This window comes from Phyllostomus discolor, chromosome 2 (genome assembly GCF_004126475.2).
Source record: "Phyllostomus discolor isolate MPI-MPIP mPhyDis1 chromosome 2, mPhyDis1.pri.v3, whole genome shotgun sequence".
NCBI lineage: Eukaryota > Metazoa > Chordata > Mammalia > Chiroptera > Phyllostomidae > Phyllostomus > Phyllostomus discolor.
The window spans coordinates 44980468-44992471 of record NC_040904.2 but is presented as its reverse complement, the minus strand read 5'-3'; the positions used below and the strand labels follow the sequence as shown (position 1 = coordinate 44992471).

General features: G+C 36.3%; 1 protein-coding gene across 5 annotated transcripts in view; it reads right to left on the bottom strand.

Annotated features, from left to right (window-relative positions):
* VPS8 (VPS8 subunit of CORVET complex) overlaps window positions 1–12004 on the bottom strand; it is a 253795-nt gene that overhangs the window by 90062 nt on the left and 151729 nt on the right. For all 5 annotated transcript variants that reach the window (XM_028504348.2, XM_028504351.2, XM_036017796.1 and 2 more), the window contains 4 exons: window positions 9047–9194; window positions 5929–6018; window positions 4053–4095; window positions 1300–1403 (listed from right to left, as the gene is read on the bottom strand). In XM_028504348.2, coding sequence (XP_028360149.1) covers window positions 1300–1403; window positions 4053–4095; window positions 5929–6018; window positions 9047–9194 — 385 coding nt within the window. The remainder of the gene's footprint in view (window positions 1–1299; window positions 1404–4052; window positions 4096–5928; window positions 6019–9046; window positions 9195–12004) is intronic.

The window sequence follows — 12004 nt, the reverse complement described above, 5'->3', positions numbered from 1 at the left end:
CAGGGCACATGCCTGGGTTGCACGCCATGGCCTGCAGCAACTGCACATTGATGTTTCTCTCTCTCTCTCTTTCTCCCTCCCTTCCCCCTCTAAAAATAAATAAATAAATAAAATCTTAAAAATAAAAAACTGATTTGGGAGCCTCCTTGCTCCTTTAAAAAAAAAATTCTTCTGTGTAACTTTGTGTTGCAGAAATTTTTTTAAATGATAGGTATGTATCTTTCACACAAAAATGTTTTTAATAAAGAAAAAATAACATATATTATGTAAATGTGCTTGTTACACACAATTTATATTCTAAAAGATTTTCAAAATTTGTGACCTTAAAAAATCCTTGAAAAAATGTAAAGGAAAAATTTACCCATCTCATAAGAACAAAAAACATACTAAGTTTATTATTTCCTTTGTAATATATATGACTAACAATACATGAAACATTTACCTGCTTTCCATTTAAGAAAACCAGGTAGTGGACAGAAGCCAGGGGGTGTCAAGTCGGAGGCTATACACAGCCTGGAGGGGCAGGCGCCAGAGGAGTTTTGCTGCCGACTTGACTTCGTAAAACCACTGCAGAATTTAGCTGTCAAGTCACATCTCATCCCCCTAGTTTCTGCTTCACTGCTGTAACTCCCACCTGCACAGGTGCTCAACTATTCCTCCCTTAGTTCAGTATTCTCTCTTTTACAGGCTGGAATCTGTTTCAGCAGTGCTTCCAGCCTGGGCTGCATGGGAGAATCACATGGGAAGCTTTAAAACACATTGGTGACTGGGTCACAGCCACACAGGCTTTAATTTAATTGATCTGGGGCACAATCTGAGTGCTGGGATTTTTAAAAGCTCCCCAGGTGGCTCTAATGTACAGCCAAGGTTGAGATCGACTCTTCCTTAACCTTCTTTGACCTTTTCCAGCTTTCTCTGTGTCCCTGGGGGTTTTCCTCCAGTTCTTCACGCTCTCTTTCATCCATGGGGAATGGAAGAAATGATAAATGATGACATATCCACAATACCCCAAAATGGAATACACAATTTCTAAGTGCAAACAGAACAAGGACATCTAGTATTCATACACTTACTAAGTTTTGCAACACAGCCAAATCTAGGAATATAAAACCTTTTGTGAGAACAAAGAGGCCTGGCACTCCCTCATAGTAACTTTGGGAGTCATACTCCTGGGACCACTAAGCAGTGATTAAAATCAGCTGAATTGAACTCACATAGCTGAAAGGCAATGGAAATAGAATTAACTCCTAGTTTCACACCAGAACAGACTTTTAAATGCCTAAGTAGTCATTTTCCTACCTCTCTTTGCTGCTGGTTCAAATTATGTGAATTTCTCTGGCAAAGGGCAATTGTCTCTAACGTGGTATCTTCAACATCCTTCAACAAGGGATCCTGTTTGGTATCTAGATTCAGAGAAATTGTTAACATTATTTGAGATCATTAGTATTTTGATAATCTTGATAGCTTCTGTAAAAAATTAAATATTTTTCTTGTATACTCTTAGTTTTCCTATTATATAATCATCTATGAGAACTGATACCAAGATTTAGTAGATTAACAAACAGATGATTTGTGCCAACAGTTTTTCATATCAATGCTTGACATTCACAGGGTGTATAAAGCACATCAGACTTGGCATTTTAATGTGCTTTAGCTATGGAAGATGGCCATCACCTGTGTGTTGATTAGAGAAATTACCTTTCATTTTTCTTGCTCTATCATTTCTTCCTCTATATCTTAAATGTGGGTATTCCTCCAAGATACTATTTTAGGCCCTTTCCTTTTCATTCTTCAATAATTTCAGCCACTTTTGTGGCTATAACTCTCATATCGTTGCTAATAACTTTCAAATATACAGCTCCAGTCCTATTCCTTTCATAACACACAGGGTGAATTTTCAACGGACTCTAAATATATCTATGTCTGCATTCATGTCCCGCCATCACCTTGAACTTTTTATGTGCAAAACACACAACATTTTTTTCACTTTAAGTCTACTCTTACCCCTACATTTTCAAACTAAGTTAATGAAACCATCATCTTTAAGTCTACCAGCTTATAAATCTTCCATCATTTTATGGTTCCCTCTCGTTTACCCACACATCCAAATAAAAAGCCAATTCTGTGAGTTCTACTTCCATACTCACATGCCCACTACTTCTCCCCTGGCACAGCTCTTCATCACCAAATTCATTGCACTATTGTAACAGCCTCTTAAACTTTTGACTTAAATCTTGCCTCTCTCATCCCTTTTTATACTGTCAATAAAGCTTTCTTAAGCACAAGTACAAACACATCAAAAACCCATCCAAAAAAACCAGCAAAGATTTCTAACTTTAAAAATCGAATGTAAGTTAACCTCTGACCGTAAGTAAACGTAGTAAACTTTCTGGCTCATCTTCTTACAGCCCATGCCCTTACAGGACCCGATTATTCCTACTCCCTGAGGCTGCTGGCCAGGCACTTTTATGTGCCTGGAGGGCCCTTTCCTCACTGTTGGCCTATCAAACTCCTACACATTCTTCCAATCTTAATTATTTCAAAGGTTACATCTTCCACAAAAGTATTGCTGACTTACCAGTTTAAATAGTTCTTTACTTTTCCATAATCGTTTGCCACTCTTAGTGTACCTCTTTTATAATATTTGACTTTACCTACACTAGAAGTTTCAATTTACATATTTGTCTCCCTCATAATACTATAGTTCTTTGGGTGGGGACTGTGTTTTAGTTGTCTGTGTCTAACCCATAAGACCTAGCAGAATGTACTGCAATTAGAAATCCTCCAAAATTCTTAAGCATACTGTCAAAACTGAATATGAAAGTAAATGATAAATATGAGACTACTACTGAGAAATTTATCTTCATGGGAATTCAAGGAGCTGGCTTTTCTAGACATATCACCTGCAAATGATTGTAGTGATTTGAGGAAATAATTTGCAAAAATCATTCCCATAACACCAAACTGAAAAGAAAAATGTATAAATGCAATCAACCTAATGTAGTTAAATTCACATGTATGGACAGTAAAACAATAGTAATTGAATGTTTAGGTGGACTGAATATGGAAAAGTCAACCAAGTGTTTATTGAGGTTCCAAAAATAAATAATTTACAGAGAATTAGGGTACCGATTTTAGGGAATGTGTGGGCTACAGGGTCCAAGAAATGTGTTGGTGTGTTGAAGAGGCAGGCAATCTAAAAATCACCCATCAAGTGATTTCTCTGAACTCTGGGAGGGCTATTTTGAAAATGTCAAGTAATGTGAAAATAAATAATCCAATTCAAAAGTGGGTAAAAGATTTAAATAGACAATTTTTTCAGAGAAGATATATAAATGGCCAATAAGCACATGGAAAACATACTCAGCATCACTAATCATCAGGGAATTACTAACCAAAACCACAATGAGATAGCACCTCATACCCATTAGGATGGCCACTATCAACAGAAAATAACAAATGTGGAGACACTAAAGCCCTTGTGCATTGTTGGTGGAAATGTAAAATAATATAGCCACTATGCAACACAGTATGATGGTTCCTTGAAAAATTAAAAATAGGACTACATTTAATCCAGCAATTCTACTTCTGGGTATATTCCAGAAGATACGAAAGCAAGGACTTGAAAGGTATTTGTACACCCATATTCACAGCAGGATTACTTACTGATTAGGAGCTCTCTGCCTTGCTGTTATTCAGCACATTATAGTAATTTTTAATACATTAGTTATGTACCTCATTTATAATAGCCAAATCATAAGTACATAAATATAACAAAAAAAATCAATACCAGTGAAGAGTGTCTAAGTTTCCGTACACTCTACTCCACTTACAATGAATACCACAAAGCCATGTGCTTTCCATGCTTTCCTGTTGTGGGCCCTTGGAAATCAGTTAAAATTGGGATTAATGTTAAAGTGGATAAGCTTTGTGATTTATCCAAGAAGTGATTATGTGGAAAAATGTAATTATTAATAAATGCAGTTTATTATATAACATCTTTAAAAACATGGGGTAAATAAAATAATTGTAAATTCCACTCATGAACTTACTTTCACCCTGATGCATTATCTCTTCAAGTTTGCTTTGTAGTCTCTAGGAGGTAAAAGGAACACTTTAATTTCCAATCCACCAAATAATTCAATTGGCATATTTTACAGGGAAAGCCAAGAAACACGAAGTTACTAGGAATGGTCCTTGTCATTGGGAAGAGAACTCGGGGGCATGTGGAAAGCACAGCTGGCAGCACTGGAAGGGACCCACACAACCATCTTGGACATTCCTGAGGCAGAGTGGTGAGGATGAGAACTTCTCCATGTTTTGGATAAGGGAATTAAATTCATACAAGGTTATAAGAAAAAGGGGTGAGTGAGAAAAAAGGACATGACAAGTCTATCCCCACAGCATGGGACACAGCCTTGAACATGTCATCTCCTACATAAATGCAGTGCCAGTGTCCACTGCTCTACTGAATTCCAGATCCTCAGATACTGATACTGCAGAGGCTCCTCAGTATACACGGAAGCTGACTTTAATACATCCCTTCGACCAAAAATTTGCTCCTTTTCTTGAGGTCCATTACAGGCAAATGTTAGGCAAAAAAAATCACAGAATCATCATTAACCACTCCCTCTCATTTGCTCTATACTGGATTCAAGTGATAAGTTCTCAAATTCACATCCTCCTCTCTCTCCACCTCCACTGCCAGATCCAGCTCTGGCTCTCAAGACATTATGCTAAGTGTAATAACCTTGAAGACATTATACTCAGTGTAAGAAGCTAGACCCAAAAGGACAATATACTATATGATTCCACTTATCTGAGGAGCCTAGAGTAATCAAATTCATGGAGTTTAAAAGTAGAATTGTGGTTTCCAGGGCTGGGTGGTAGGGAGGAACAGGGAGCAACTGTCTAACAGGTCCATGAGAAGTGGAAAAATTCCCGGAGATGGATGGTGGTGATGGCTGCACAGCAGTGTAAATACATTCAATGCCACTGAAATGGTAGGTTTCATGCTATGTGTATGTTACAGCAAGTAAAAGAATAAAAAATTTTTTTTCAAAAACTGATAGAACACCAAACTGTTGGTGAGAATGTGGAGTGAACAAAACATCATACATTATAGGTAGGACATAAAATGCTACAACACTTAGGAAAGAGGTCTGATAATGTTTTATAAAATTAAACCTATAGCTAGCCAGTGACCCAGCAATTCACTCCTTGGAATGGACCCCAAGGAAATAAAAATATTTGCATACAAAAGTGATTACAGCAGCTTTATTTGTAATAGCCAAATCTAGAACTCACTCAGGTGTCAATCAATACAAGAATGGATAAGCTGTGGTATATTCATACAATTGTATACTAAGGGACAAATACTGACACAGTCAATAACAGAGATAAAGATCAAAATCATTATGCTGAGTGCAAGAGGAATTATACAATAATACCTATTGAGTGATTCCATTAATATAGATGAACAGAGTAGATAAAACTAATCCATGGTGGGAAAAAAATCAGAAGCGTGGTTATTTCTAGGGTAATGGAAGTGGGAACTGCCTGGGAAGGAGCATGAGAGAACTTTTTGGGAAACGGTAATGTTCTCTGTCTCGTTAAGCACTAGGGTTACACAGGGTATGCATTGGTCAAAACAAATCAAATGGTACTTTTAAGACTTCTACATTTTGTTGTATGTAAATTTTACCTTAAAAGAGTATTGCAAAGAAATACTGAACTCTAGTCAATGGCATGCATCATAAAAATATTGAGGTAAAATGTATTATTGCCTGCAACTTACTTTGAAAGAGAAGAAAATGGATTGATGAAAACTCATACATGTTATATGTCAATTATATTTCAAAGAAAAGACAGATTAATGAATGGAGGTACAGACAGAAACATGACAAAGCAAATACAGTAAAATGTTACCTTTAGCATTATTAAGAAGGCACCATGAATATCTCCTTTCTTTTCTAACAGATAGGCAGTGACTTCATGAAGTTGATACTTCTGGGTAATCTAGGGAAGAAGAAAAGATAAGGATTTTTGTTTATGAATCTTTTTTGTGAAGTGAGAAGATCCTATTAAGATAAAAACACCTCCATGATAATAAATAAAGAATTCATACCTTGGTAGTATGTTACTTCATAGTATAATATGCAAATACTTGATGTTTTGGTCTTATAGTGCCCTATCTTGGATTCTGACTAGACCAAGTACATTCACTTTTTTCACTTATTTATTTAAAAAAGGTTACACATATGAATGAAGTATATCCATTGGAGAAAAGGGAACTATATTATGTTATTACATAAATAGTAGTACTATAACCCAGGAATTGAAAAGTATAATTATACACAAAATATTTAGTACAAAACAATAATGAAAATACTATATATCAACTTGTGGGCTCTAAATAAAAAAATTAATAAACTAGAGTTTCTAATAAGTGAAAAAAGTACCAATTAAACTTAAATAAAAGAAAATAATGCCATAGAAAGAAACAATAGAGAAATACCAGAGATGTTTAACAAATCCAAAATTAGTCTTTGAAAAGACTAATAAAGTAGACGCCCTGGCTGGTGTTGCTCAGTGGATTAAGTGCTGGCCTGCAAACCTAAGGGTCGCTGGTTCGATTCCCAGTCAGAGCACATGCCTGGGTGCACACCAGGTCAGGTCCCCAGTAGGGAGTGCATGAGAGGCAATCACACATTTATGTTTCTTTCCCTCTCTTTCTCCCTCCCTTCTTCTCTCTTCTAAAATAGATAAAATCTTTTAAAAAATTAATAACATACAGTAGCAATAATCGATAAAAAAATGTCATTTCAAAAATTTCTTTTCAAATTGTTAACAAAAATATAAGTACCTGGAACAAAATTTTAAAAATATGTGCAAGAACCTTATGTAAAATATCACAAAGTTATATATTACAAAAATATAACTTATCAAAGAGCAAAAAGGCGTTTTAGAAAGATAACCATGTTTCTGAATGTGAAGAAAATACCATGTCAATCTTCCCTGAATTAATCTATAAATTCAATGTATTCCAGAAGATTTTTTTTAAAGAAACCTGACAATCTGATTCTTAAATTGATGTGGAGTAATAAGAGGTCAATGTAGCCAAAGAATTTTAAAGAAAAAGAATGAGGAGCGAAGACTCTTCTTTCAAAGAAGAAGCCTTATCTAAACCTACATTAATTAAAGTGTGTGGTGTGGGCATAGAGGAAGACAGATAATCAAAGGAAGAGAACAGAATCCACAAACAGATTCATGTACATTTGGAAGTTTGGTGTGTGTTACAATGGCATTATAAATCAGTGAGGAAAGGACAATAAAAAGCCACATGGGCCATTAGCCATCCACATGAAAAAAAATATATATAAATCCCTCTCTTGATCTGTTCATAGAAATAAATTCCAGATGAATTAAAAGCCTACATGTAAAAGGCTAACTTATAAAATTCATAAAAGAGGATATCCTTTATGACTTCAAGGTCAAAGGAAGTGAGACTAATACACAAAAAATTAAACATTAAGGGAAAAGACTGATAAATTAAAAAGAAGTCACTAAAAACCAGGTCAAAAGATACGCCATAAGAGACTGGAAGAAGAAATCAACTTATGAAATCAACCATGTGTTAGGGATCTAGAAACTAAACAGAATTTCTAGAAATCAGTAAGAGAAGGGCAAAAACTCAGTACAAAAATGATATGAATAATTCAGTGAAAAGAAAAACCCAAAGGGTCATTTAAATGTAAAGATATTCAATGTCATGAGTAATCAATGATACCCTTCCCACTGGCAAAAAAGACTAGGAATTAGCAAGGATGTGGAAAAACAGCAGATACCAAACAATGATGACAAGAATAGAAACAAATGGGAAACCAGCTTCGCGATATCACTAGATATCACTAGAATCAAACTACTCTGTTGTCCAAAGAACTCCACTTCCAGAGGCACTACTTAGAGAAGACTGATGACTAATGTAGCATTGTTTATAACGGCAAAAGACCGGGAACAATCTGAATATCTATGAATATTGGAATATATAAACTGCAGCATATTCATTCCATTGTTCATGTGGAAAATAATAATTAATAAATAGTAATACAAGAATAAACTCTGTGTTTCACATACTCACAACTGTAAACCTACTTTTGTCTTGCCTTGTATATGTGAAAAGGAAACAGCATGGATGGGAAGGATCCACTTCCCACCTTCAGTTTGGTGGTGGCCTCAGGGAAGGGAGGGGGCATGGCAAATAAAAGGTGCTTATTTCTAAAACAAAACGACAATGAAAAAACAGCACAACAACAAATATCTGAAGCCAGTATGGCAATATATTAATATTTATAAAGTTGGCTTCGTGGTTGCCTATGTGTTTGATGTTACTTCTGCACATTTCTGCATATTTGAAATATTTCATAATTTAAAAAATTTTAAGTGTGGGCAGTTCAGGAGGTGGATGCAGAAAATACACATCACTGGTACATGAGTACTGATAGTAAAAGAAAGGAGACATACAGTAGTTTATCTTTTAAACAGGGAACATGCTATCCTCTTATAGTAGATTAGATATGTACACATGTATGTACACTTTCATTTTCATCTGGGAACAGGCAAGAATGGGGGAAGACAATAAAGGCAATGACAGTGCTAGGCTACTGAGGCTCACTGAGTAGGAGGACTATGTAACCATCAGCGCCTGCAAATAGGAACTTGTTCTTTCCTTTTCATATTTTTACTGCACTCCTTTTTATATATTTATCGGTTGGCTAGAGTGTCTGCGAAGTTTGATTAATAATGATGGACGTGTGCTATTTCTGACTTTACTAGAACACAAGTCACATGAAAGCAGTTTATTGTCACAGCAATGAGAAGCGTGCACTATGGAGTCAGACTGTCTGGATTCAACTTCAGGTGCTACCACTTACTAGCTATGAATTTAGGTAAGTAATTTAGTATGTGAGTTTCCCTTTGCTCATTTGTGACATGGTGAATGATTAGGAAAAGTGCACTCTTGCTCTCTCCACGTAGTTAGTCTTACTTGGATAGTTTCTTCCAGGCGGTAGCCCTCAAGGACTTGCAACGTTTCTGTAACCTGGGTTGGGTTGAACTGACACAACAGCTCAATGAATCGCTCTGTGATGCAGGGTGATATCTGCAGCAACTCCTGATTTACATGAATACCTTCCCTGGAAACAAAAGGCAGAAGAGCAGCATAGTTTAGTCATATCTATAACTAAGGTTTATCATCTTCAAACCAAGACTACCTTCTGATCATGAATTAAAAATCTCACTGTGACTTAGATTATTAGGGTAAATTGTATATTACATCACAGGTACTCTAAACCAGAGGTCCCCAACTCCTGGGCCGTGGACCGTACTATGGACCGTACAACAGGTCCTGTGGCCTGTTGGGAACCAGGCCTAGAGGGAAGCTCGCCTGAGTTCTGCCTCCTTCCCCGCTCCCTTCATGGAAAAATGGGTCACTGGTAGCACGAAAGTTGGGGACCACTGCTCTAAATCACAGTATTTCCCAGTTTACAGTGGAGGCTCCCATAAATCATACTAGAAGTTATACTGTAGCTCTAACAGAATAGATCCCCCAATTCAGTTTAAACAATTTGATTCATATATATAGATAGGTGGATATTCCATCTTCCAGTATCAACAGCTGTCTCTCCCTCATGGCACCAATCACACCAGGTTCTAATGACGTCTTTAATTATCCATCTTCTCTAAAAGACTGTAAACTCTGTGAGGGTAGGTACCAGCTTGTCTTCCCACTAATGAATTCTTGAAACCTACAACAGTGTACTTTCACTGAGCATCAATTTATTGTGTGTCAAGACTATGCTAATTTTAATAGTCACTAAAGTTAGCAGCGGGTATGCGGCACAGCAGGTAGCTGATAGATGACTAATAAAAAGAGCTTTGAGAAATGGATATAATGAGTTGTATTTATGAGCAAGAATGACAAGCAAGTCAGAAATGGATGTAAATTCACTAATGCTACAGTTTACTTATTAAAGTTTTGATTAAGTTGATGTTGCCTAATCATTTCCCAGAAGACACGTTATTTCCCTCACAAATGAATGCATCAAAATCTGTTCATTTGGGTGATTCGCTTGGTTTGATGTGTATTCACATCTTCATTATTTGTAAAGGGTTTTGCAAATAAATGTCTGGAAAGAATCAAACACTGTGACTCATCGGCAGATGCTTACGTCTAATCTTGATTTGCTCCATAGCTTTGCATTTATAAGACATATTAACAGAAGTAGGACGTAGATAAAATATTAACATTGCCTACAATATGGTGTAAACATTTGAAAAGTACATCAGCTCACCTTAATGTCCACAAACACTGATTAGCAATCCCTTTTTTCTTTTACCTAATAGTGTTCTATTGAGACATTACCTTCATCACACCTAGAGAACTATTATCATGTCCCTGGGTTTATTATGTGCACCCTGTATTTCTTCATGTAGACCCTTCTGACAGGATCTATTCCTAGCCATATCTGACTTTGTTGCCCTAGTCCTTGTAATCTTCAGCCCCCTATTTTATATTTGGTTTATATTTGGTTTCCTCCATATGAGGGCAGTCCAATTTACTACTTCCAGTCAGTTAAGTTCAGTTTCATGTACGTTTTACTGAGCACCTATTTAGTATGTGCCAAGGCTGTGCTAATGCTGGGGAAACAATGATGAATGCAGGTCTTTGCTCTCAAAGTTTAGACTGTACTTGGCCACAAACACTTAATAGATAATTGTTAAGTTACGTGGTAGGAACACTAAGGTGGTGGTTTACATAGGGAATAATGGTCACTTAACAAACTCTGGAGTTAAAGACAGCTGTGAAATATAAAACAACAACCACAAAAATTGAAAACCTCATCTTTGGGATTTACAGCCAATTTGAGAAGATACTGAATTAGCCCATTAGTGAGTACAGAAAGCCCCAAGCAGCAGAATGTCATTGCCCAACTGCTGGTCAAGACTGAGCACCACAAAGCTCTTAATTTGGGAAGGATTTCCTGTGTCTAAATATAATTCCTCCTGTAACTGAAGCCTCTTACTAGTAAAAAGAAGTGCTATTTATTATCATTTGCAGAAAACATTAAGTCTTCACTAAAGAAAAGTTCCTCAGTCTAAATTAATCCTTTCTTTTCTCTTGCTTATAACTTTCTTGTCCTACACAGTTTGTGCCAATAAAAATCTTCCATTTAGTACAGCTTCACGAGCACCTCTCTATTCACTAGATGGGATGCTCAAGATTCAAAATTGCTTAATAAAGCCAATTAAATCTTTCAATTTACTCAGCTGAGTTTTTGTTCTTTAACGGGGCAAAGAACATAATGAATATTAAGCTATCTACATCTCTCCATGTCCTCTCACTATCATTCAGTCACACACACAGATAGGATGTGCGCTGAGTGGGTTAAGAACAGGCCTCCCCAAAATGTGCTACTTTGGCATGTAGATTATTTAGAGCTGAAGGCAATCGAGACCCTGCAGGCTCAAGAGAAAATTTTCCCTTTCCCTTAAAGAATTTAAAGTGGAACCTTGCCCATATGAGTGATTACCTATTTATATGGCAGGGCAAATAACTAATTATTGAACACCTGCTCTTCTTGCCATCCTGTGAGTTACCCTCCTCCGATATGGAGCTCCAGATGCCTTGTGTGTGTAGGATCTGACTCATACATGTGGGGCTCCCATACACACATATACAATGAAATTTGGTTATTTTTATCTTGTTAATCCATCTCATATAGACTCAATTATTAGACCAACTGAGAGAACATAGAAGGGTAGAGGAAAACTTCTTCCTCCCCAACAGTGCATACTATTTTAATGTTATGTATTTTTGTCAGTTTAGCATTATTTTTATATTTATATAGCCATGTTTGTCAATTTGGTATTTAATTATGCTCATATGCCTTAATATTTATTTAGCCATCTCCGTCAACCACTTTTTAAGATAGTTTTTCTTACT